Source organism: Pan paniscus, chromosome 15 (assembly GCF_029289425.2).
Source record: "Pan paniscus chromosome 15, NHGRI_mPanPan1-v2.0_pri, whole genome shotgun sequence".
Classification (NCBI taxonomy): Eukaryota; Metazoa; Chordata; class Mammalia; order Primates; family Hominidae; genus Pan; species Pan paniscus.
The window spans coordinates 102,031,676-102,058,141 of NC_073264.2; the positions used below are offsets into that span (position 1 = coordinate 102,031,676).

At 51.9% G+C, this 26,466-nt stretch overlaps 1 protein-coding gene, 1 long non-coding RNA gene and 4 other non-coding genes across 8 annotated transcripts in view; 5 read left to right on the forward strand and 1 right to left on the reverse strand.

Annotated features, from left to right (window-relative positions):
- On the reverse strand, window positions 1-26,462 carry RTL1 (retrotransposon Gag like 1). The gene is made up of 4 exons (XM_034938161.3): window positions 23,966-26,462; window positions 23,652-23,747; window positions 13,823-13,884; window positions 1-5,282 (listed from the first exon to the last, which is right to left on the reverse strand). The coding sequence occupies exon 4, from the start codon at window positions 5,194-5,196 to the stop codon at window positions 1,117-1,119; it is 4,080 nt and encodes a 1,359-aa protein (XP_034794052.2). The 5' UTR covers window positions 5,197-5,282; window positions 13,823-13,884; window positions 23,652-23,747; window positions 23,966-26,462; the 3' UTR covers window positions 1-1,116.
- On the forward strand, window positions 3,406-3,461 carry MIR127 (microRNA mir-127). The gene has a single exon (NR_163119.1). It is a non-coding gene; the product is annotated as a microRNA mir-127 (primary transcript).
- Window positions 4,904-4,972, forward strand: MIR432 (microRNA mir-432). Its single transcript, NR_163068.1, has one exon. It is a non-coding gene; the product is annotated as a microRNA mir-432 (primary transcript).
- Window positions 5,110-5,191, forward strand: MIR136 (microRNA mir-136). The gene has a single exon (NR_106536.1). It is a non-coding gene; the product is annotated as a microRNA mir-136 (primary transcript).
- The window catches only part of LOC103784048 (uncharacterized), a 137,868-nt gene continuing 117,387 nt past the window's right edge, over window positions 5,986-26,466 (forward strand). For all 3 annotated transcript variants that reach the window (XR_010109783.1, XR_010109782.1, XR_004666313.3), the window contains exons 1-2: window positions 5,986-15,418; window positions 19,315-19,443. This is a non-coding gene — a long non-coding RNA (uncharacterized LOC103784048). The remainder of the gene's footprint in view (window positions 15,419-19,314; window positions 19,444-26,466) is intronic.
- Window positions 18,276-18,352, forward strand: LOC112437117 (small nucleolar RNA SNORD112). Its single transcript, XR_003025777.1, has one exon. It is a non-coding gene; the product is annotated as a small nucleolar RNA SNORD112 (small nucleolar RNA).

Genomic DNA, 26,466 nt, shown 5'->3' on the forward strand with positions numbered 1-26,466 from the left:
AGGGCAGAGCGTTTCCTGCCCCCACCCTTCCTGCCCAGTCCACTTGCCCCCTCCTCCACCTCACCTACTCCCTCCCTCCTCCCATGCGTGTCCCCTTCCCCGCCTATCCTCCCACCACCTCCACTTTTAGAACAAACCCCAAAGTCAGACAGTCTTTTAGTTTGCTTTATTTGAGGAGTGCAAAAAGATTGGGGGGTGAGAAAGCTCAGGGGGTGGGGAAAGTTCTACTCCCCGTGCAAAGCGGTGGTGTGGCCAGAGCCTCTCTGTGACTCGGCATGGTCCCCTGGATGTCTGTGTGCCTTCTGGGACTCCATCCCTGTATGAGGGGCCCCTGCACCCCTGCACTGTCCAGTGTTCAGTGTTGGGAGGGAAAGGCGCCCCCAGGCATGCAGGGGCCCTCTTTGCTGTGCAAGTCTGGTAAGTGGCACTGGTACGTCCGGATGCCCCAAAGAGCGGCTTTGTCCAGGTAAGTCCAGAGCTCAGGGCCAGAGGAAGGCGGGGTCAAAAAAGCTGAAGCAGATGTGGTGGGGGTGGGGGTGGGTTTGCTTGCAGGGTGTGATGGGGGTGAGGGAGGCACCACATCATCAGATGTCGGGAGGTTGGGGGATGGGGGTTGGGGGGCGGGGGCGGGAGCTCAGGGGAGCAGGAGCACCGGCAGTGGAGGTAGAAGAAGTCAGTGGAGCACCCGAGGTCAGTGTCCCAGGGCGGCACAGGGTGCCGTGGGGCTGGGTGGGGGGCCCCGGCACCTGCTTGCTTGGCTGCGCCTGCTGTGCCTGCTTCTTCATCTGGCCACGCGTCATGGGGTCACTTCCTGCTCGCCACTGCTTTCTCCCTCATGGATGTCACTCCCGGGCATGGGCTTGGGACCTGGAGAACGGAGAACTCGTAGCCCAGGGCTGGCGCTGGGTCTCTGAGGACTGAGTAGTCCGTTAGCACAGGTGGCATTGCTGGTTGATGAGTTGAAGAAGTTGTTGCCCTTCACAAGTGGGTTCCTCTTGGGTCAGGAGTGGCAGGAAGGGAAGCGAAGCAGGCTGAGGCGCGGGGAGGCCAGGGGACGTCGGGAGGTGTTGGGGTGAGACATAGAGGGGACTCTTTGCTGGAGACGGGGAGGCGTCTTCAGTCGAGGTCAGCATCTTCGTCCTCATCAGGCAGCTCTTCTAGCCTTGCCTGCTCCCTGGGCTGGCTCTCCCAGGCGGGGATGGGCAGGGCCCGCCTGTAGATCAGGGTCAGGAACTGGCTCAGGGCCCTGGCTGCCTGCTCCCGGCTGAGCAGGTGCAGCTGGCCATCCGCACTGCGGATGTGGAGCAGGCGGCTACCAAGGAATTCCAGGACCTGGGGATCCATCAGGTGGCGTGGGTGGGGTGGGTGGGTGGCTGCTGTGTGGCTGGGTGAGGCCTCCTGCACGTCGTTGTCCTGCTTGTCCTGCGAGGTGTCTTGCAGGCCGTCATGCAGGCCACACTGACGGTAACGTTGCAGGTCGTCTTGCAGGGCTTCTCGCAAGACGACATCCTCATCACCAACGACGTGCAGCTCCAGGTAGCGGTTCTGACGCAGGGCAGGGAGGTGGCCCTCCTGGGGGGTGACTCTGACACCGAAGAACTCACACAGCGTCAGCCAGAAGCCAGGGGTGAACTGCAGGCCTCGGTGGGCCTGGGAGTGCAGAGCATTTCGCTGCCAGCGGCCAGGGCCCAGGAACAGCTCAGCCAGCTCCTGGGCTGGGATGGTGTTTGCGCCTACGAGAGCGGGCATCTGGGTGAGCAGCTGGGTGATGGCTGTCGTGATGCTGCTGCCTGCGATGAGGGACGAATCCAGGATGAGTCGTAGGGAGCGCTGGGGCTGGGGCCGAGCCACCTGCATGGCGGGTGCCGGCCGCAGCGAGAGGCACTGCCTCACGCGCAGTAGCACGAGGATGGCTGCCAGGGCTAGGGTGTTCTTCCAGTACAGGAGGCCTCGGAAGAAGTGCAGAATGACGGCCCTGATCTGGGCCATGCTGAAGTGGGCGAGGAAGCTGTTGAGGATCTGGTCGATGGGTATCATGGCCAGCAGCTCTTGCCGTAGGGTCTGTTCATTGGGCTCATCCTGTTCTTCATTCTCTTCTTCCCCGGATTCCGTCGATGGATCCCTGGGGAATCCCCTTGAGGCCAGCAGCAGGGTTTGCCTGGCCGCAGTGTTCCTCTGGAAGGCTCTCCTCCACCGGAGGTTTCTCACAGGTGGCAGAGCTCGGCCGCCGTCTTGTTCTGGCAGCTCCATGACGTCAAAGTTGAAGTGGGAGAAGAAGAAGACCCAATGCCCGGGGAGAAGTACGGTGAGCCTGTCATTATTCAGAGAGGCTAGATCCTCTGTGTTGAGAAGGATCATGATGGGCTCCTCGGTGTTCTCCAGGTAGCGGCACCACACCATGAAGGCAGCCCGTATTGGAAGAATCTTCATCTCCGCTCGAGAGTACTCAACCTCGATAGGGGAGATGTTGCGGGAGTAGAAAGCGCAGCAGGCTCTCTTGCCGGTTTGGTCGTCGATTTGGATCAGGGAGGCGTGCAGGGCCGTGCCGGTGACGCCGGTTTCCAAGTAGAATGGGTTCTGGGGCTTGGGGTGGTGGAGGAGAGGCGCCTTGCGGAAAGCCCTCTTCAGGCACTCGAAGGCCTCCTGCTCCTCGACTCCCCAGTAGAACTGGTAGGAGCTCAGCAGCTGCCGCACCAGGGGCTCTGCGATGACGCTGAAGCGCTCCACGAAGTGGCGGTAGGGGAAGACGAATTCGATGAAGTTTCGCAGAGATAGCTTGGAGCCAGGGGTAGGGTACCCTGTTACGATGGTCATGACGTTCTTGTTCAGTTTCACCCCTTTGGGGGTGACGACGAAGCCCAGGAATTCCACGGTTTGGCGGTGGAACTGGCTCTTGTCCAGGGAGCAGTAGACGTTGTGATGGCGGAAGCGGACCAGGACTTGGCGGACGTGGTGGAGGTGCTCCTCCTGACTCATTGAGTAGATGAGGACTTCCTGGCCATAAGAAAGCACAAAGAACCCCAGCATGTCCTTTAGGATGAAGTGAATCACGTTCTGAGGTATGATAGGGTCTGGGGAGAGCGCGAACGGCTGGTAGCTCTTCATCTCTTCAAGCTCCAAACCAAACGCTGCTTTCCACACGTCTTCGGTGCGGTGCCCGTTCACGCTTTCCTCCACAATGGTCCCACGCAGCTCCAGTTTTGTGAACCACTCGGCTCCGTGTAACTGGTCAAACAGTTCCGGAATCATCTGTATGTAGTCCTGTCTGTTGGTCAGCATGTCCTGCAGGTCCCAGTATTCCTCCTGTAGCCCGGCTCTTTCTTGCATCCCGGCACCCACAGGTTCCCAAGGCGCGGTGGAGGGACACTCGTGAAAGGTCCCGCTGTGATCACTGTCTCCAGCCTGCTGAAGCTCAGAGGGCTCTGATTCAGAAAGATCATCGGATCCGTCTGAGCTTGGCTGGTCGGAAGTCTCATCATCTGCTTCCTTCGGGTTAAACACGTCGGCCAGGTCTGAGTATGGGTGTGGCAGTCCGGGTAGCAGGCTCATGCCGTGCCTCTCTAGGGCAATGCATGGCGGGGGCGGGCGGAAGCAGTTCTTCAGGCAGTAGGGAGAGTGGAAGGTGCAGCGGCCTTTGATCCAGTCGACTTCGGGGGCGTGGACTCGGAGCCAGCGGATGCCTAGGACCACAGAGAAGTTCGGTGAAGGTACGATGTCAAATTCGATGGACTCCTGGTGGTTCTGGTGGATACACACCAGGGGCTCCGTGTAGAGCCAGACAGGCTCGTTGCCAATCAGCGAGCCGTCCACGGATTGGACCGGCTGTGGGTACGGCTTCTCGTAGAGCTCGACGTAGTGCTCTTGGGCGAACTTCTCATCCATGAAGTTGCCGTCAGCTCCCGAATCCACCAGGGCCTGGACCGCGACGCTGTGGTAGGGGTTCACTCTCACCATGAGCAGCAGGAAGAGGTGGGCGCGATTGATGTCCGGATGGACTTCGCTGGGCAACCAGCTGCTGACCATCCACCTCTCTGGAGCAGGTGAGTCGATCCAGGTCAGGTTCCGGGGGCGGGCCTCGGGGGGCAGCCTGAGCATAGCTCTTCTCTCTGCCAGCTTCTCTTCTATTTGCAGGATGAGCACAATCAGACTGTCTAGGGAATCCGGCTGAGGGACCCGGAATAGATAGTGCCTGATCTCCTCGTTGAGCCCCTGGCACAAGTGGGCCTGCAGGACTTCATCTGGCCAGCCCAAGATGGGTACCAGGCTCTGGAACTCATCGATGTACTCAGTGGCAGAGCGGCCGCCCTGCCTGATGGTGAACATGGCCTCTTCTGCCACACGCAGTGCCTGGCGGTACTCAAACACCTCGGACATGGCCTCCAGGAAGGCTGGGAAGTCTCCGATCAGGGGGCTGTTTTCCTGCAGTAGAGCTTTGGCCCATTCTAATGCCAAGCCGGACAGGTGATTGATGACATAGCCAACTCTCAGACGGTCATTATAGAACATTCTTGGGTAGCTCTGTAAGGTCAGTTGGCAGAGCACGATGAACTCGTGGAATTCTCTGCGATCGCCAGAGAAGTGCTTCGGGGCGGGCAGTTGGCCTGCATTGATCCCTTTGATCAAGATCTCTTCTGCTACTCTCTGTTGCTCTTTGAGGTCTTGCATTCGGAAGTACAGCGAGATGATGGACCTCACCATGGCCATAAGTTCTGCGGCTGAGTGCTCGGTCTGGTTTTGCTCTTCTTGAGGAGTCTCCTCCCTTCCCGATTCCTTCAGGTCAGTGTGAGCCTCTTGTTCTTCTCGGGCTCCCGATGGGTTGACTGATGCTTCTTTCATCCTATCAGATGCTCCACTGAGTGGATCCCCCCTTGCCTGGTGTGAACCGTTGCATGACTCCTCCAGGTCTTGGAGTAGGTCATTGGGTGGATCCTCTATTTCCTTACGTGGGCCACTGGATGGCTCCTCCATGTCTTGGAGTAGATCAGTGGGCAGCTCTTCCATTTCCTGGAGTGGGCCACTGGGGGGCTCCTTCTTTTCCTGGGCTGGGCCGCTGGCTGGTCCTGCCTCTCCCCGCACTCCACTGCCCGATGTCGCCTCGGTGGTGTTGGATGAGCCCTCGGAGGACTCCATTTGTTTTGATGATGGATTCTTATGCTCCATCATCGTCTCAAATGAGTCTTCAGAGGGTTCTATCATTTCGTCGGATGGAAAGGAGTGTATTCTGAAGATTGGTAAGGTTGTGATGGCGTCCAGTCAGTAGCTGGGACCGTGGAGATCAGAACCTGGTGGTGGAAGGGGAGTGTGGGGGGTAAAGGCAGTAGTTTAGGATCTTGTGAAGTGGCAGTATCAGGGTCTCAAGGACAAATCAGATGCCCAACTAATCAGAGCAGAGAGAAATGGGGGAAAGCCTTCTTGTATCGAGCCAGCCCCCTTGGCTGGTCACTTGGGGTGCCCCCAAGGAGGGAAGATCTGTCAACCCCTGACCTGCCTCCCAGGCTTATTCAGTCTGCCTGTCCTGTCCATTTCCTCCATAGATGTGAAAAATTCACAGCCCATAAATTCTGTGGCTGGGAGCAGCCACCGTGGCAGGCGGGTACCTGGCAGGGTGCACAGGCTGCTCCATTTCCCCCTGGCACATGCACCTGGTCAGTCCTCTTTTCCTGCTTTGGTCACCTGAGAATCACAGAGGTCACATCTCAGCACCATCGAAAGCCACCCCTGGCAGGCTCAGGGCTCTGGAGCAAGCCCAGCCGCCTTGGTTGTGGAGCGGGAATCTCTAGCAAAGATGCCTACTGTTTCACCAGTGCAGTGGAAGAGGAGAAAATGGGCACTTGGCCACTGTCCCGTCAGTTGGGTCAGCAGCCCAAAATAGTTCTTATTTCCTTCCCCATGTTCAAAATAGAAATTTCAGGGGATGTGTACAGGTCTGGGTTCTTTTTTTTTTTTTTCCATAAAGTTTATAACATACCTACTATGTGCTGGATAACTGCATATTTGTTACTTGATTCCAACTCAGACTTTTGGCCAATTTCTCGTTCTCGATTTGGTCTCCTTCCAATGCTATGTTCTCCTGAGCTCTGAGCTGTTGAGGAGATCTTCAAATAATCTCCTTCTCTTCCTACAATCTCCACTCTCCCAGGACTGCCCTCTTTGTGAGGCTTCTGGAACTTCACACATCTGGCCTCAATTTCACCAGTGCAAGCATGTCTGCACGCCTCTCCAGTCTTATCCTCCCAGGTCCCCTTCTTAACGCCAGTGGGTCTGGTCTCCTCTTTCTAGCAAATATCTTTTTCTCTCTGTTGCTGGTTGAGCCCTCCCAACAGACATGTATCTGGCAGAGTTGGGACATTGAGTGTGGGGGTTGGGGGGAACATGTGACATCTTTGGAATCTGACGGTCCCAGAGTGGATTTTTGGAAATCTAGTGTTGGGTGGTTTTAGTGGGCTGAGACAGAATTGAAAGGGAATGTCTTGGTTGGGGTTATTTGCACATTTCTTCTCTGCTGGGGCAGAGCAAATTAAGCTTTGATTATCTGATAGATTAGCTGTAAAGTTACTGCTCTTTATAAATTTAACACCTTTTGTTACTTCTGAGTTTTCTTCTAAGCCACTGGACCCATCTGTAAAAAAAAAAAAAAAAATGCGTTCCCCCTTACGTGAAACTCATTGGCTAAAATCCAAGCTTTCCAACAGGATACAAAATTCAGATCTGCTGTTTCTCAAAATTAAGTACACCCTTGTTAGCATGACACTTAAATTTGATCATGCAGTCTCTCTGATTAAAGCCTTCCACTGTTTATTTACTGTCTGCAATATTAAATCCAAACCTTCTAGCATAAACATATCTGACATGTAAACTCACCAAAACTATTCTCTGGTTAAAATGTAAGGGCCTTAATATAATATGAAATTCTTATTTTGTCATTCCTCAAGGTAGAGATCACATTTTTTTAAAGCACAGTATACAAATTAGCATGGTATAAGAATTATAAGAATCATCATCATCATCATCATCATGTACATAGCACATTGCATAAATTAACTCATTTCCTCTCCATAAAAGTCCTCTGAGATATGCATTATTACTGTAAAATTCCAAACCTCTAATATAAAATTCTAATTGAAATACAAAATTTAACTAAGTAATGCATCTGCAGACTTATCTATCAGGAATAAAAATCTCAGCATGTCTCTCACTTAAAACTCTTTATTGGTGAAAATTTAAATTTCTTAGCAAGACGATTTAAAAACTAGATTATGCACCCTCTTAATATAAAGTCTACACTCCTTAACATATTTACAAATTCGGCCATGTGAATGATTAAATCCTTCAATGTTCCTGCCTTCAGCTCAAAATCTAATATCCTCGGCATGTTAGAAAAATCTTAATACTTCTTAACATCAAAGTTTAAACTGTTAGCAAGATGAATAAAGGTCATCTCATAATTTCTCTATTTAACACATATAAAAATTCATTTTTATTGCCTGTAAAGTTTCAACCACGTAGCATAAAATAAAAATTTTCACCATGTAATTTACTTGCCAACTGATTAATACGAACCCCCAAATCTCATCAGGTCACTCCTAAAACCCTTTATTGGCTTAATTCCAAACCTCTTCGCATGATATAAAATTCTGACCATGTCATTCCTCAAAATAAAAAGGTCACTCTCCCTTGCAAGATACACGAATTTGCTCTTATAACTTCTGCTTAAAGCTTTATTCTATCTCTTAATTACCTATGAGATAAGGTCTAATTATTTTTAGCATAGAACAATACATTTTACCATAAAATTTCTCTGACTACTCTACCCAGGACAAAATTTCTGCCATGTTACTGCCTTAAAAATCTCTTAATGAGCCAGGCACGGTGGCTCACAGCTGTAATCCCAGCACTTTGGGAGGCCAAGGCAGGTGGAACACTTGAGGTCAAGGGTTCTAGGTCAGCCTGGCCAACATGGTGAAATCCTGTTTCTACTAAAAGTACAAAAATTAGCCGGGAGTAGTGGCTCATGCCTGTAATCCTAGCTACTTGGAGGCTGAGGCGGGAGAATCGCTTGAACCTTGGAGGTTGCAGTGAGCCGAGATTGCGCCGCTGCACTCCAGCCTGGGCAACAGAGGGAGATTCCCTCTCAAAAAAAAAAAAAAAAACAAGACTCTTAATGGCTGAAGTCCAAATTCCTTAGCATGGCATAAAAATGTAATTCTGTCATCCCTCAAAATAGTGTCCAAACTTCTTAGCATGCTATGTAAATTTAATCATATAACTTCTTTTTATAAAAACATGCTTTGTCTATAAATGACCCGTCTCCTCATCATGGAGCCCAGCCTGGGTGCCCTTGTGCCCAGGGGATGCCTCTGCTCACGAGTGGTCTGAGGCTTATTCATTATCTGGTTCAGCAAATCCAGATACCTTAACTTAAAATCTGTTTACAATCCAATTTCTCTGGAGACAAAACCCTCATCAATTTACTTCTTAAAACGCTTTACTGGCTGACATCCGAACGCCTCTGCATGAGATTTCAACAATGAGCTCAATGAGCTCATCCCCCACCCCTTCCAAACACAGCACTTGAATGCCTTCAACTCTCTTGTAAAATCACATCTCCTTAGCATGTGAGCAAAATCTGATCATATCATCTTTATCATAGAGATCCTGTCTTATAGCTGTGCCAAAATGCACTTGTTTGAGCATGTAACTTCTCAACTTAAAACTTCTCGAGGTTTCTTCATTGCCTGTAACATAAAGTCCCAACTACTTAACACAAAATGCGACATTTTACCATGTAATTTCTCTCAGGATGATCTATTAAAAAACCCCAAATCTCATCCTGTTCCTGCTTTAAGCCCTTTATTGGCTTAAATCCAAAGTTATTAACATGATATAAAAATTTGATCATGTCATCCCTTAAAGTCAAATTCACACTTCCCAGGACAATATATAAAATTTGATCTTATAACTCCTTTTAAAATCTTACAGTGTCTCTTAGTTGTAAATGGAAGAAAAGTCCAAATTCTTAGCATAAAATGTGAATTTTATTTTGTAATTCACTGCATACTATTTATCAAACGCAAAAAACTCACCAGGCCACTCTGTTAGAAAGTTTTATTGGCTAAATCAAATTCCTTGGCGTATGCAACAGTCTAATCATGTTGGAGCCTCAAAATAAATTCCAAATTTCTTTTCATATTCGCAATATTGATCATTTAACTCCTCTGATTAAAATCTTTCAACTTTGGTGTCCAGATTAATCACACCTCCTAGGCAAGCTCTGCAGGTTGAAATCGGCACTCCCCCAAGATAGAAATTCAAAATGTTTGCGCATGATTGTTAAATTGGTGGCCGTTACTTTTACAATTTCCAGTGTTTCTTTGTTGCTTGTAATGTGAATCCCAAAGCCGTTACCCGTAAAATATATTTTATCATGTTTTTCTGCATACTTATCTCCCACAAGCAAGAATCTCATCATCACATTTCTTAAAACCCTTTGGCAAAAATCCAAACTCCTTAGCATGAAATAAAACTTTGATCCTGAACAAAGTCCAGATTTCTTCCCAGGAAACTCAAATTATGAAACTCTTGCTTAAAATCTCAACGTGTTTTCATCACTACAAAAAGCCTCACCATTTTAGCAAGGCACCCACTTTTAATCGTGGCACTCCCAGCTTCAAACCTGTCAAATTTCATGTCCTCAACATAAAATCTAAATGCCTGAGCATGAAATGAAAATTGGACCAATTATTTCTTACATTGAAAATCTTTGGATTGCTCTTCTCTACTTAAACTATAAAGCTGAAGTTCTTTTCGCATGAAACTAGAACTTTTCACCACCTACAGTTTCCAGCTTCCATTTCCTGTTCCTCATGCTTCTCTCTGAAAAGACTGAGTTTCCCATTCTCCAGCCTCCAAATGCGTTTCGATTTTATTGTCCCCAAATGTTTCTTTTCTTTTTTTTGTTTAACCATGTCCCTCTGCCCATAATTCATTAATTCATACAGCAGCATGTCCTGATTCTTTTTCTGGGCCAGGCACGGTGCTCGATCCCCAATGGAGGGAAATGGAGGCAGACCCACCTTGCAGGTCATCACCAGGAAGGAGATGAGACTCATGTCCTGGAGACGAATACCCCACTGGAGGTGAGTGAGGGGCCTTGGAAGCAGGGCCAGGGGGTTCCCTCCACACCTGCTGAGCATCTACCTCTCTGGGAGGGCTTTGGGCATTGTTGGGGCCTGTCGGGCCTCCAAATTCTGGCTTTAGATGGGCACTCTGGGATTCCCATCTGGCTTCACCTGCCTACCAGCTGGCCTGCCATAGCCTGGGCCCTGCCTCTTCTCTGCGCTTTGCAGAAATCATATTCTCAGTCCTTCAACTGTGGCTTAATACATGTTGTTCTCAAATCTCATGACAGTTTCTTTAAGAAATATCTACTGATTTGGAAATTCCCGCCTTATTTGAAAAAAAAAAAAAAAAAGCCCAGAATTTAATGCTGCTGGTTTGGGGTCACAACTGCCTTTGAGGTCTTCGAATGGGACCCTCTTCCCCCCAACACTCAAGAGACAGACGCCCCAGCCTCACCACCTTCAGTGCCCAGAGCCTCTGTCGGGTCAGCTCCTTGCTTGCCTCTGAGCCAGTGGCCCATTGGGTCAGGGCTGCCAACGTGTGTCTATGAAGGGTTGGGTGTGGGGGGGCCATGGGGGGGACAAATCCCTCAGCAAATACCTCTCTCTGTCAGCTCGCCTGTACAGTAAAGGAAATCTGATTTTAAAAATAGAGCTTGGAAGAGGAGATGAGAGGATATTTAGGAGCAGAGTTGAGCCTGGGGCGGGGGGCCGGGGTGGAGGAATTAGGGGAGAGGTGAGGACAGGGGAGGAGGGTGGGAGGCTGGGGGGCTGAGGAGGAAGGTGAAGCTGGTGAGGAGTGGGGAGGCTGTGAGGATGGAAAGGGGAGTAAGGGAGAGGTGGGTTCTCTGGAATGCTGGCCATGACCCCTCTCCTGGCCTCCAGAAACTAGCCCAGTCACACCTGGGGCCCCTGGCTCTCTGGGCTGCCAGGATGGGTGTCAGGTGAAGATCCCTGTCCATCTTGGCCTCCTTGTAGGTGGTGCTCAGAGCTCCTTGGGTTTGAGGGACATAGCTACTGGGTCTTAGGAGTGAAGTGGCCTCAAAATGAATACCCCCAGCAGCTCCCTCTGCTGCCTGGCCTGCTGTGGCCTCCTGTGGATGGAAGGCACAGCGTCACAGTGAGGGTGGACATGCAGGGACCCTGGGAGGGTTTGTTATTATTTATTGATTATTATTATTATTATTAATTTTGTTGAACTCGTGTCAAGGTTAAGATGTGTCCATGGCAGCTTGAGGCTTGGAAGCCTTCCTGGTTTCCCTGGTATGAACAAGTGTCAAGGATGGCTCACTTGATGGGACTTGGTGAGGAGGCTGGTGAGATTCCTGGGGGCTTCCTGAGGGCCTCATAAGGAGTTTGGGTTGGGTCCTGGGGATCCCAGTGGACTGTGGAGTCTGCAGGGGCTGCTGGCCTGGCATAGCTTATGTTGGAGTCCCTCCCCCCGGGACCCTTCAATCTTGCACACCCCTGACTTGTGGCTAAAGACGACTTGAGCCTTACAGGGTGGGAGGCCGTTGGCATCTCGGCCCAGGGCAGCCCAGTCTCGGAGATTCCCTCTCTTCCCCTATGGTCTGGACCGAGGTGCTTGAATGCCAGGCCCCATGGGCCTCGGACTTCATCATAGTGATGGGGAAACTGAGTCTTTGGAAGGAGGAACAGGGAGTTACAGTAGAACTACGCTGTCCCCAGGGCGTGTCTAAATCCCAAACCACCCAGCAGGGTGGGGGTCTTCTGTAGAGGGACCCCCAGCCCCTCACCTTGCTAAGCCACTGAGGTGACAGGGAGTGCCTGGGCCCAGCAGCGCTCCTGCTGCTGTGTCCCTGCCCCCTCTATGCTTGACTGGCAGCTCCAGGGGGCAGCTGTATCACTCTGCCCAGAATAACCCTGGGAAGGGGCGTGTGCCGCCTGCGGGAGGGGCTGTGCGAGGGGTCACGGGTGAGCTTGTCCTTCTTGTCTTGCCCAAATCAGCGGGGCCAATCAGCTGCTCCTGAGGCTGATCTTGCCTTTCAAGGCAAGTGGGCAGGGACAGGCCTGCACCAGCCTCCTAGCCTAGATGGGCACTGACTGTCAACATGACCTTCCTCTCCCAGGTCCTCAGTTTCCCCATGTCTGCAGGGAGGGTTTGGGTGGTGGCCTTCTCACTGTGCTCCTGTAGCTCTGGGGTTCCTGAGAGGTGCCTGCGGGGGGCCCTGGGAAACAGTAATGAGAGGAGGTGGCTGGCCCAACAGGTGGAGCTCAGGGATACCCATTGCTGCCTTAGTTCCACCAGCTGCTCCTATAAATTGGGGTCATCATATTATTTCATTTAAACAGAGGTTGCCAGATCTGAGCAATGGTTGAAAGCACAGACTATGTGGTCTCTTCTAACGGCTTGTCTTGATTTTCCACCCTGGGCTGGGAGGGGTGTAAGAGTGGAACCTGCTCATCTCTGGTGGGCTCTCTACTCTCACCCAGTGGGCTGCGTGGACAAGCCCAGGTGGCTGCAGGCCTAGGAGTGGAGCTGTTCTTAGAGTAGGAAGGTGAAGACTTTGAGGCAAACAAGGAGGGCCCCACCTCAGGGCCTGGTGGAACTAGAATGAGGGCAGGAGGCAGATGAGAGGCTGGCTAGCCTTGCAGAACCTCAGTTTCTAAAGGGACGATTAGAAAGGTAGGAGCACCTCCTTCCAGGGAAGACGGGTGTGTGAGGCCCTTTGTAAACTGTAAATGCTATGGACAAGTCAGGGATAGCTACCGTCATTAGGATTCTTACGACTATTACTTCCAGAACACCCACTGTAATTGTAATGGTCAAGATTTGGACAGCATTTCATGCATGGTGTCAACTTTAATTTTCCCATTAACCCCACAAGGGGACGATGCCCTGCTTGGAGAGTGAGTAAACTAGAGTCCAGAGGGGTGAAGCGGCTGCTCTGGAACCATAATTATCGGCGACAATGGTGCACAGCCCCAGCACACAGGACCTTCCCCGGGAGGGGCAGGCTGATGACTGGAGTTGGTGAGGGGTACGTGCGGAAGACGGAATGTGACCCAGAGAGGGACAACTAGAATGTATTTATTAAATACATTCAAATGAGTCTCTGAGTACCTGCTCTGTGTCAGGCGTGATTCTAGCCACTCACCCCTAAAACTGACTTTGCTCCTAACGAGTTGGGGGATGTGCTGCCGTCTTACAGAGTTAAACTGGGATTCGGAGGGCGAGGTGCTGGCACAAGGCCCCCGAGAGACAGAGGCAGGGTTTAAAGCCAGGTTTCTCCTGGGCAGGAGCAGATGCCCAGAGTGGGGTTGGCAGTTGCCATTTGGGAACCTGTTGGGACCTTCAGAGCCAGAGATGCCATCTTCATTCCATGGTGTTGATACTGCCAGCCTCGTGGCCTGAGGGGCATCCAGACCACAAGACTGGGGGTCTCAGTGTCTGCCTCCATCTCCCCCAAAGGTGCTTGCTGTCATTCCCAACTCATTCTAGCTTATTTGGTGTTCGAGGAGGAACAGGACAGCTGGCCCAGGACCTGCTAATTATAGCTGCTCAAGTATTTGAATAGAGGCCTTGAGTACCCACCACCATGTCGTGGTTTTTTCTTACAGACGAATGAACACTTTACCCCTTGTCCTGAGTGCCAGGCCATCCCATTCACTGCCCCACCTCCCCTGCCCGCCCACCCGATCCCTGGGGGAGGTCGACATGGGACCTCTGCCCCACATCTTACCTTGGCTGCAAGCGTACAAGTGGATCTCCTCCCGTCCTGTGCCACTCGATCCTCGCTGCTTGCTAAAAAGTTATTGAATACATTTGTTTCTTTAATTGTGAAAGTCCAGTCTTTTTGACATGCGTACATTTTCTACAGTAGCAACCACAGTGCACACACACAGTCTTCCAGCCTGCTCTGCTCGCGTGCCTTTCTGTTGTGAGCTTCTTTTTTCCACGTGGCTACGTTGGGGACCTCCGTGATGCTTCCTGAGTGCTTACTATGTGCCAAGCGCTGCTTTCACCATTTTACAGGTTTTCACTCTTTCAATCCTTCTAAGAAGCTGCGAGGGCCTTCCTTTTATTATCCCCATTTTTCAGAAGAGGAATCCGAGGCCCTGGGACCTACACCCACCCTCACACCCGGGCCCACGCTCACTTTAATAACCCGGACTGGGCAAGGACTAAGTCCAGCCAGAGCGTCAGCCTCGCTGGCGTCCTCACTGGCCATGGCCCTGCAGCCTTGCTCTTCAGCTCCTGGAAGCCTCCTGCCCTTGGTGGACACCCATTTTGCTCTCTAGCAAATGGATAGAAAAGTTTATGTGAGTCTGGCTGGGTGGGGTGGCTCACACCTGTAATGCAGCTCGTTGGGTGGCTGAGGCAGGCAGAGCATTTGAGGTCAGGAGTTCGAGACCAGCCTGGCTGACACCGTGAAACCTTGTCTCTACTAAAAATACAAAAATTAGCTGGGTGTGGTGGCGTGCGCCTGTAATCCCAGCTACTTGGGAGGCTGAGGTAGGAGAATTACTTGAATCTGAGAGATGGAGGCTGCAGTGAGCCGAGATCATGCCACTGCACTCCAACCTGGGCGACAGAGTGAAACTCCGTCTCAAAAAAAAAGAAAAGAAAAAAAAAGAAAAGAAAAAAACGTGTATTTGAGTCTGGGCCCCAGCCTCTGTTGGACTTTGAGTAAATCTTAATTTAGCACGCTGAGCTGCAACTCCTTTCTCCTGACCCTGCCACCTGCATGTGCCATTCTAAGTGGCTGTGCCCCAGGCTGCTCATCCCTTCCACCCTGGGTCCCCGTACACAGCAACCCCATGGCATTTTTGTCCTGCTCCTTCATATTAATCTGCATTGGTGACTCCTTTGTCCCATCTTCCCTCAGCACACAGTAGGGCTGCTGGCAGCAGGTGAGGCCTGGGGCAAGGGCTCAGAGAGGCAAGATGCCATTTGGCCATGCCACCGAGTGAGCAGTTTCTCTTCTTGCCCCCCCAGGTGGCGTGAAGGGGAGATGGCTGCTTTCTCCTGGGAAGGGAGTGGGTGCCTGGCCCAGGACCAAATCGAAAGGTCTGAAAAACGATATTCATTGTCCTAATGTGTAAATTTCGACAATTTGCAAATTTGTAGATTCTTTAGAATGGAACTAACTCAAGCCCTTCATTCTGCAGCTGAGGCTCACTGCCCCCAGTGGGCAGTGGGTCCAGGGCTTTCTGAGGACAGGGCATGACCCAGCCCTGCTGCCCCCAAGATGGCACCTGGCTTGGAGGGGTGAGGGGCCCTGTTAGTCTGACTTTGAAGAAGACCAGCCTTCCAGACTCGCTTGGTGCCCTGACAGGTATGTGTGCTCTTCTCTCTCCCACCCAACAGCCCCTTTTGGGAGACAGGGTCTGAGAGGAGTCAGGGTCATATAACCTTAACACAGTATATTATCCAAAAACCCACCAACCCTGTTACTCTTGTCTGTCTGCTATGTGAAAGCAAGGGCGGTGTTAAAGTTTATCACCATGATATACAGATGTGCATGGGGACATCTGGGATGGGGCTCGGGGTCTACCTGGAGGTCAGAGAGGGCAGGATCTGCTTAGGGGAGATGGATGACTGTGGGGGTCAGACAGGGCAGGGTTTGCTTAGGGGAGATGGATGACTGTGGACATGTGGCTGTAAATCATCCTCCCCGTCTTACATAGGATGGGGATGCAACTTTCAAGAGTTGCCTTGATTGGTACCTTAAAGGAAATAAAACATAAAATGCTTGGCACATAGTAGATGCTCAACACATGTAGAAAAGGCACTTATTTTAGGTGGATCGGCCGCCGAATGGCCCTTTTGCAAGCCTTTCTCATTTTTTGGAATCCAAAGGGAAGGTGTGGGGAGCAGGGTCAGGGTGGAGGGGAAGGGCGACGTGAGGTTGCAGAGGGCATTTTCTTGAGGCAATGGCATATCTTTCATTGGTACTGGCTGGGTTTATGCGGACTTTGAGAGGAGTGGAGTGTCTCCAAGTGGGGCTACCCCAGCCTACAGGTTGGATGCAGGTAACCTCAGTCCGGGCACTGCATTTTTATTTACCATAAAAATATTTCATATTTGCTGGGTGTGGTGGCTCACGCTTATAATCCCAGCACTTTCGGAGGCCGAGGCGGGTGGATCACCTGAGGCCAGGAGTTTGAGACCAGCCTGGCCAACATGGTGAAACCCCGTCTCTACAAAAATACAAAAAATTAGCTGGGCGTGGTGGTGCATGCCTGTAGTTCCAGCTACTCAGGAGACTGAGGCATGAGAATTGCTCGAACCTGGAAGGCAGAAGTTGCAGTTAGCCGAGATTGCACCATTGCACTCCAGCCTGGGTGACAGCAAGACTCCGTCTCAAAAAAAAAAAAAAAAAAAAAAGAAAAATTGCAAAACTATGGCAATCACCTCAAGGTTTTCACAGGAATCAAACTCAGTCCAAACTAAAATGCTGTGTAATAAATAGTGGGGCTTCACGTGCAGGAAAGGCGATTAAGAGCAAGGCATGCGGGCCGAGGGCTGCTTAACCTGTCTCAGATTTCTTCCGCACAAAGTCATGGTTGAAAATAGGTCTCTGCCTGGCAGAGGGTAAAGAGGTTCTCGAAGGCCTCTGTCTGCATTAGCTTGGTGAGAGGGAAGACATTTAACCAATTAACCAATTAGTGATCTGTGCGGATGGAGACTGAGCAGGACGAGGGTGCCACCCAACTGGGTGTAAAGTGGGCTTAGTTTTGTCTTCTTGGCGTCTGGGAGCCTCAGTGCCTTTCTACGTAGATGGTAGTATGCTTGTCACATCCTTGTCACACAAGTAACCCTGTGCCTGTTTGAGGATTCCAAGAGCCTGTGACGGCTGCAGGGGGCCCTGAAGCTTAGTGTGCAAGCAGGAGCTGGGGACAGAGGGGCTTCTGACGGGAGTCGGGGTGCCTCCTCTGGATGTGGGGGTGGGCTAGGGTGGGCAAAGGTTTCTTCCCGTTCTCCTGCAGCTGACAGTTAGAAATGCCAGTGCCGTTTAGCCACAGTCCCTCTGGGTTAGAGTCGGGAAGAAACATGGCAGTTGTGTGTTTTGCACAGGAATCAAGCCGTCAGGGGGCACAGTGAGGCCCCAGCTCCTTACCAGCAAGCCTGCTAGGCTGCGAACGTGAGCCGCCGGGCCGCAGCTCTCTAGAGGTCCCTGTCCCCACCGCCTGGCCCCATCTCATGTCACATTGCCCCAAGGTCTCATTCCACTCGGCTAATCTCCAAGAACACCGGCCAGGGCATTGGCTTTCGGGTCCTCTTAAAGACTAAAAAGTAAAGCGCTCCCCCGTGGGTGCTGGACAGCTTGGGAGGGATTTGGGGCTGTGGGTGGTGAAATCACAGCCCTGGGCACACACCTGCCGGCCCAATGTCACTGACAGGCTGCTCGGAGGCTTGGGGCTCCAGTGAGAGCATATAAATATTTTTTTAAAAATATATTCGCGATAAAATAAATCCCTTGTGTCTGCAGAACTTGCTCTGGGCATGTACCCACTCCCAATCCATCAGGAAACATGCCCTTTGCTTTGTATTTGTAAAAACAGAAACAAAAACAAGAACAACCCACAAGCGAACAAACAAATTAAATCCCCCCCACACAAAATGTTTATTCTAATTATGCAAGAAATGGATTGATAATTAATACACGCATTAGTAAAAATCAAACACTGCAGATAAAGCCATCTTTAATGCTTCCCTCAATCCCTCCCCACCACCCCCCAGCAAATTAACTGCTCTTCTCAGTTTCAGGCGTCTGGTTCCAGATATTTTTTTCTGTGCATTTGCATATGTAGATAAATATACCTCTAAAATCTACGACTTTGTTTATTTTTTACATAAACTATATCATAGTGTACATTTCCTCTCGCAGCAGCTTGTGTTTCTTCCTTCAAGAGTCTGCTTAGAGATAATAAAGATCAACACTATTCCTTATAACAACACCTCAGTATCCTGCGAGCTGTACACACCAGAGTTTATTTAACCACCTTGCTGCTGGCATGAAAGCCTCAGGTCCTTTACCCTGGTTGGGGGGTGGAGGGCGGTGAATTGGTGGCGACAGGTGTAAGTAATTGCTGAGATTTGGGTTTGGGGAGTGGGCTCACGAGTGTTTATGACATTATTATAAATGAATATATGAGTGCATAAATTAGCAAAATAAAAGGGGGCTTTTCTGGACCAATGATGAGACAGTGTTTATGAACAAAAGATCATGATTAATCCAGTTCTGCACAAAACACTGAGGTCCATTAGAAGACAATAGGTCTTGGCCGTTTCATTCCTTTTAAGAGCTGTTTAATATTCCACGGTATGTATGCACCATTGTTGATTACACTCTTTTCTACTGTTGAAAATCCCAGCTGAAAGTGCTCTGGGGGAGGAGGAGCTTTGGTCACAGTCCTAGCCGTCAGGGTGGGTCACAGATTCATAGGTGTTCATTAAATTATTTTTTAAAAAAGAATACATAAAAATGGTGCTTAATGCAGATCACTGAGGAAGCGTGTCACAAATCGAGGTTTTAATTAATACGATTCTGCTCAACTAATGCCCGATAAAAAAGATCTAAGCTGTTTCCATTTTTTGTTGCTGTTACCAGCGACACTGCAGTGAGCATTCTTGCAGCTAAATCTGTAAACACATCCTCGACTGTTCCTTTACCCCAGCTTCTTAGAGATGGGGTGGTGGGTTAAATTGTTTGCAAAAGTTTATTTTCATTGAGTGATCTTTCTAAAATGGCATTGTGACCTTGTTACTGTCTTGCTTTAAAGCCTCCATCTGACTTCCTGGAGCTTCCGGGACGGGGTCCAAAAAATAAGGCCTTATCCTGGCATGGAAGACCCTTTAGGGTCTGTCTTGGAACTTGCCAGCCTCAGCCCCTCCCCACTGGTGTTTACCTGCTAGGCGCACCTCACCCCCACGGGGCTACCTGTTTCTCTCAGCGGGCTCCCTACTTCTTACGCTTTGCGCGGCCATGCCTTTTCAGCCAGTTTCTCCCCGGCCTTAAAGAGCAGGCTTGAAATATCCCTGCTGGGGAGCCCAAAGTTAGATGTGCCCCACGAAACACTGTGTTCAGAAGCCCGCCGAAGTCCTGACCCTGGAAGTGGGATGCCTCATTGACATTTTTTCCCCAATTAAAGGGAATGTTTTGCATTTTTCTAGAATTGATGAAACTGGTCAACTGTTAATCACCCTCCTTCCTTTGTCCCTTTCTAGGAGCCCTGGGCTCCCCCAGTGTTGCCTGGATCTGACTTTGCCTCAGTGAAAACCGCCTCGAATTCTTTCTTGCACCGATGGGCAGATGGGCAGTGTCAGAGGATCGTGTCATCTGTCCCGTGGTGCTGGGTAAGTCTGCAGTGTTGTAAAGCTGCAAACACCCTTCTGGGTGGGGCTCAGGCTGGCACCCCCCCCACTGCCCCAGCCTGCGCTATACCAAGTTCCCCTGATGCTTGCCTTGTGCAGGGCCCCAGAACCCAGGGTCATGGGGTCCACAGCGCGGGAGTAGAGTCTCAGTGTTGTGAGTTCTGGGGATGACGTTCGGGGTATGATTATAGCTTGGAAATGGCTGATTGCCATTATGGCTCCTCCTTGCCAGAGGTAAATGGGTCTGGTCCCAGAACAGGAGGGGGACATGTGATGACTGGAGTAACGATGAGGGGCTCTGGGGAAGGACAGGGCTGAGAGCAAGTGCTGGGACCTTTGGGACCGAGTCATATTCTAAAAAAAGCACAGGCTTTGGGGGAGAGGAGCTGTGAGGCCAAGGCAGCATCCCCCTGGGGAGCTTGTCAGGAGTAACAGGAGCCACTGGCAGTGTTTGGGCTTTTGGTCCCTTTTTTTCTCTCCCAGGGGAAGGGAGAAGGAGGCATTGCAGGAAGCCAGCCACCCTGAGCACAGACCCAGCTACAGAACAGACTTGAGCTGCGTGTCCTTGGCAAATCCCCAAGTGTTTCTGTGCCTTGGTTTCCTGATATTAAAAAAAAAAAAAAAGGACTCATAATCTCTCTCACACAGGGCTATTGAGATCTCAATGAGGAAATAACGCAAATAAATCATCCAGCACAGTAGCCAACACGCAGTACCCGGCAAAACTCGGTAGCTCTCCCCATCTTACCCCGTCATGAAATGCTTAACCCCCTCCCTGAGACGGGCAGCTGCTCCCTTTCAGGGCAGGGAGACCCAACAGAGGACAACACAAATGCCAGAGAGAGTGTGAGGGGCAATAAAAGCTGACGCTCGCCTCCCTCCCAGACATCTTCCCAGGGAAAAGTGTGCTTTCTTGAACACCTGGGGGCCGGGGAAGGGGCTGCCCTACCACTTTTAATCGGGTTTCCCGAAAAGTTTGGTGAGAGTTTATTTTTATGTAAATAACATATAAAAAGTCAGACTTCTCCACAGGCAGATTTTTTGAGGCTCATATTTTACAGACTTTGGCAAGGGTCACTCGGAAGGAACAGTGGTTACAGTCTCCAGAGGTTCATAATTCCTGGAAAAACTTCTGGCCAAACCTGACTTCTCCTAAATTTCACAGAAAATTCTCCCTGGGCTGGGCTCAGGCTAAATGAACTTTTTGTGTGTTAGTACAGCCTTACCTAGTGGAAGTATGACTTGCACGTTGCCCTTTACACAAAAGGGAACCTCCTCGGCCGCTGTGAACAAAGGCTCCGCTCTCCGAAATGTTTGATTTGTTTACTCGGGAGCGTGAGCCTGGTCGGGCACATGTCTGATACTGGGGCTATTTCTCTGCAGCCATATGTAGAGCTGTCCAGGTCTCTGCAATTTAACCCTGCGCTTCATGCCAGAATCCCATTTCCTAACTTCCTCAAGCACGGGGCAAGGGAGCCACAGCAAAAAGGAGTGTAGGGGGAGTGTCCCCTCCGTGTCCGGCAGGGGCTAAAGGGCTTGCTGCCCTGTGGCCTCTGCCTCTAAATAGGGATTTGGGTTGGTGACTTTTCACATCTACACCAAAGCCCTTCAGAACCCTTTCTGCACCACCAGCTATCCTGAACCAGAGATCCCTGTTCACAGAATTTCCCATGTGGGTGCCTCTTGTTCTGCACCCTGCATCGCGCCCCCTCCCCCGTTTATGTAAATGACACATGTAAATGTCACTCTCCCAAACATTTTCACACCTGCAGCTTCAAATCAACCTTTTAATAGGTTAAAACAACAGCACCAACAAAAACCAGCAAAAACAGAGGCTCCCGAGAAACAAACAGTTTTTCCCGAAGGGCTTGCAGTGCCTAACTGAGCTGCCAGGTCCGTCTGTCTGTCTGTTAGCCAGGAAGGCAAACCAGCCTGCGTGCTCCACCTGCAACACGATGCTGCCCCCCCACGGCGGGTCGGAGCAGCTGTGGCGACCCCAGGGCTGACAGATTGGGTTGTCAGGAGCAGGACAATGAGGCGGCAGTGAGGATGGGCTCCATCCTTGAATGACTCTGCCCTCCTTGAAATTTTTCTGCTCCATGGAGGTGCATCTCTGCCCCCGAGGACCTTGGGCATTTCACGGACAAGGAGCCCTGGCTGGCCTCGCAGCCATCCCCCATATGCACACACGCACACGCACAGACACGCGCACACACACACATGCTGAGTGCCTGCATTGGGAACAAAAGGCAGAAAACTCCTTTGGAAACTGCAGAACAGAGGCTTGTCTAGCAGAGGTCCCCTGATAAAGGCTCTGTCCACCCACAGTTCCTGGGAACTGAACCCCTGTGAATGGGCCAGGAGAGGCAGCTCCCGACTCCCGTGTGGGCTGCATTCATCAGCAGGCCGGCCCCCCAGCCCTGTCACTGTGTGAGGAGCTTTCATGAGTCCACTGAACATGTAAGTCACAGTCTGGCAGCTGGCTGCATCTGTGGTTGCTGCTCAGCCTCCAGAAAAGGGCCCCTCAACCTGCCAGACCTCCTCGCTCCTTCCACTCACTCTGCCAGCCTGTTGCCCCAGAGAGGACACAGGCCAGCCTCTGTGGGCTCAGGAGCCAGGGCAGGTGCTTGGCCACTTTAGGTGTTCTGGCCCTCAAGAGGGGAGTTGGCAGCAGGACAGTCCCCACCTCCCCCGACCAGCCCTGGGCACTCAACCCCATTCTCTGCTCCTCTCCCTCGTTGCCTTATTGGGACAGAGGCACCCCGCCAACCATCTCTGTGCCTTTGCCATTTAGCCCAGGGCAAGCTACTTGGGAGAGGCCAAATGGCCTCATACTGACCCCTGCCTGGTCTCCTCTGGCCACCTCGCTCACTTGCCCGCTTGCCTGCTCAGGAGTTGGTGCTGTGGGAGCTTCTCAAAGGCCTAAACATGTGGGCTGCCAGCCTGGGCAGGAAACCGTGCTGCAGCCTTCTCAGCCAAGCACTGGCCTGCCTCTCTCCCCTCGGATGCCTCCTGTAACAGGGAGCTCCCTCTCTCCCCAGGCAGCCTGCTCAGGGCTCGCACGCAGAGCTGCTTTGCTGAGCCCTCCCCTGCCTTTTGCATCTGCCTCCTCGGCTGTGCAGCAGCCCTCTTGCCCCCTCTGCCCTCCGATCTCTGCAGGCTGTGGGCTCCCTCTCTTTTCAGTCCTCTCCTTTCTGTGCTGAATGGCAATACCCCCACCAATGGTGGGAACAGGATTGGGCGCCTCTACACCTGTCCTAACACCTCTGTCTCTGTTCTTTTAGACCTGGGACAGAGCCCTTTGCCCTGCTGTTCTAAAAGCCCAGGGGAGGGCATGGTGCTCCCCTCCTGGGGCCAGCTGCTCCATGTCTATCTCTTGAGCGGCTTCTCAGCCCTCTTGGGTTTTCTATGGCCCCTTTTCCAGTTGCTAGGGAGAACACTCTGTATGCAGCCCCCTGCCTTTTCTGCAGGAGCTGCTGGCCTCCCGGCCAGCCCTGGTCAGCCCTGCAGTAGCAGCAGCAGCAGCAGCAGCAGTAGGCAGCCACAGCAGGGCTGGGGGCTCCCGAGCCAGGCAGACCGGCTTGACTCCCTGCTCTCTAGCTGCGAGACAATTCCCTTTACTTTTCAGACTCGGCTTTTCCCCTGTGAAATGGAGATGAGAGTTTCTCCGTCACTGGCTTGAAGTGAGGACTAAATGAGATAAGTGTAGGCTTGCACACATCAGACATTTCATAAATGCTTGTGGAGTAGACGGTGGGACCCAGGGAGGGAGAGAGAGGTATGTAACAAGTGTCGCAAGAGAGAAAACAGCCTGGCCTTTCAAGACCCTGCTCCCAATACAAACGGGAACCTCTCCTGGCAGAGTCCCCTCTGCTGGCTTAATCGCACAAATCAAGTCAGCCGGAGGCAGCCCCCGGCCTGTGGAACTCACAGTAGATGCAGCAGGCAGCATAAATGACATGCAGAGCCCACATCTGCATTTAATAGACCGAGAATTTGCATTGTATATAACAGCACGAGGGGTAAAGCATGAAGGCATAAAGGGACAGTTTTTCCCGGCGGCTTCCTTGAAGGGCCAGCTTAGACAGGGGTCTGGGGAGGAGAAACTCAGCGGGGTCTGGGCATCCCATAGACTATGGGACAGACATCCATCCATGCACTCATTCTCCAAGCCACCACAGTGTACCTACCTTCCCCCGGCCCAGTCCCAAGCGTGAGGCTGGGGATGAAGTGATGCCGGTGGCTTAGTGATGCCGGTGGCTTCCTGTCCTCGAAGCTCAGTCGGTCTGGTGGGGGAAACAAACAGGGAATAAGACACTGGAAATTGAGGTGATCAAGAGGGGGTGCAGGCATGGAGATTTATGGAGCCCCGTCTTGGAGCCAAGTCCCGAACTGGGCTGTCTGCAAAGAACTCACCCGGGCAATAACCCTGCACACTGGTCTCATGAGCCCCATTAGATTGATGAGGAAACTGAGGCACAGAAAGGCAAAGTCCTATACTCACCGTCTCTCAGCTGGTGTGAGGCTGGGCCAGGATGGAACCCCAGACTCTCCGAGGCTCCCCACCACACCCTGCTGCTGAAGGCTGCTCAGCGAGGCTGTGCCGAGTGCTGGGGGGGTGTGGGTGGGCAGGGGACGGATTGATTAGTTATAAGCACCTCCCAGCGGTGCTTGAGATCCCAGCTCCTCTGTGGCCCAATCCGTTTGAAGGGCAGATTCAAAATTAGGTGGTAGCACCTATGGGCAGAGGCTTATGAAAATGGCATTATTAACCTGATGTGGAGAGGGCCCTGCCTGTCTGCAAGTAGATTGCAGATAGAGACGGAGGGGGCTGGGCTTGTTTGTGTGGACAGTGAGTTAGAGAGGACGGAGAACATCCAGGGGCCCTCCAGGGCTTCCGGACGGGGAGAACCAGATCTGGAGGGGTTGGGGCTGGACAAGTGGGAGGGGGAAGAGGGGGCACATCTTAAGGGTGCCCCGGCACCTCAGGGAAATGCCCCAGGCTGGACTTGGTGGAGGATCTCCAGCCTTGACTCTGACACAGACAGGGACTATGGCCCTCCCCGCACCTCGGTTTCCCATCTGTGAGATAAGAGATGGAAACCAAACGTCATTTCGAGAAAAGCCCCCATTCCCACCACCTTCCTGGCCCCCCCTTCCCCCACCACCACAATCACGTTTGCCAGACACCTGTCTGCTTGTCAGAGCAATATTCAACAGGAGAGTTCCTTCGCTTCCTTCCTGGAGGGAGAAGGGAGAGGTGTGGACGGGGAGAGGGGAGGGGAGAGGTGCCCCCCACTCAGAGAGGCCGCTGAGCAGAGTTCTGCATCGGGTAGGAGTTGGGCCACCGAAGATTTGTGCCAACTCACGGTGCGGTGGAATCAGACAGTCTGAATTCTTCAGACACCAGCCAAGAGTCTGTGGCGCCCCCACGTGCCACAAGGGGGCTGCCTGGGCCACATTTCTGAGCCCGAAAAGTGAGGAGGGGGACAGTCAAGAGGGACCGGCGCTTTTGCTCTGGCAGCGGCGCTTTTAACTGCGACAGATGCGTGCGGCGCAGAGCCGGCCGTGCCGGGGCTGGGGGCTGCTGGGCGGGGGTGGTCGGGGCGGGGGGCGGGGGCTGCAGGTTGCGCCCCTCCCTCACAGACGGCTGCGCTGCAATGCAGCAGGCTGCGGGAGCTGTCCCGGGAGCTGTCCTGTCCGGTGGCCGGCTTTCCAAAGTGGGGAATGAGAGATGAGGGAGGGAGCACTTCCAGGCGCTGCGTGGTGGCCAGGCGCCCAGGAAGCCGAGGGGCCCGAGACTGCAGCGGGGCCAGAAAGAGAAGAGTGGGGGAGGAGGCCGGGAGTGGTGGATGGACCAGGGGGTAGAGGGAGGTGGGTGTGGACCTGGGGTCGGGCGCCAGTCAGCTTGCAGCCTATGAAGGACGGAAAGGAGGGCTACAGAGATAGGGGAAGAGTGGGGCTGAGGATAGCCAGAGCGGCTTGGCACACAGTTTTAGGGTAAAAGCATCAACTCTTATCTTTCCAAAAGAAATAAAAAAGCCAAAAAAAAAAAAAAAAGGCATTTGAAAGCTAGACAGCTGAATCCTTCCCAGCATGACTGAGCCGGTCACTCCAGGGTCTTCCTTCAAAGCGTGTCTAATGGGAGACAGCGTTGTCCCAGTAACCAAATTGGGACCAGAGTCCCAGGGAAGGGCTCATCAGGTGGCCGCTCTGCCTTGAAGAGTGGTACCCTCAGGCCCTTTTCCAGCCAGGGAAGGGCCTGGGGGTCAGGGAGAGAGCTGGAGGGCTCGGGGAGGCAGGGACTGGGAGGGAGAGTGGGGAGAGGAGCGCTGGGGGCTGCAGGAGGGTCTCTGGGCAGCTGGCGGGTGTCTGTTCCGCAACACTCTGCACCCTGGTACATCGTCCTCCGTCCACTCAACGTGGAATGATTCTCTTCCCTCTGGATCCAGCCCCTCTAGTTCCCTTTTCACTTTGAGGCATTTGCCCCCTGTGAATCAGTTCCCTGCTACTCCAGAAAATTTCTCTCATACCCCAGGCCCCTCTGTTCTTTCAAATGGCACCCTTCACCCCCAGCCCTTCATCTTCTGCACTGTATTTTCACTTGTTGATTTAAAAATCCCTTTATTATGGGAAATTGCAAACAACACAAAAGTAGAGAAAATAGTACATATTTTTACTGTTTACTCAATTTTCATATTGCCATTAACCGGAAACGGTTGCCATCAAACCCTGGCCCCTCTTGTTTCATCTAAACCCTAAACTGTCCCTCTACTCCCACTGCCCAACCCCTACCCCTGGACTATTTTGAAGCAAATTTCAGACACCATCCTGTTTCCTCTGAGCATTTTTTAGTTTGTATCTCTAAATAAGAAGCTTTTGTTTCTTAAAAATAAAACCACAATACCATTATCACAAGTTAAAAAATTAATAGCCTTTCCTTAATATCATCCACCATCTATGTAGCATTCCAATATTCTTGATTGACTCATAAATTTCTTTTAC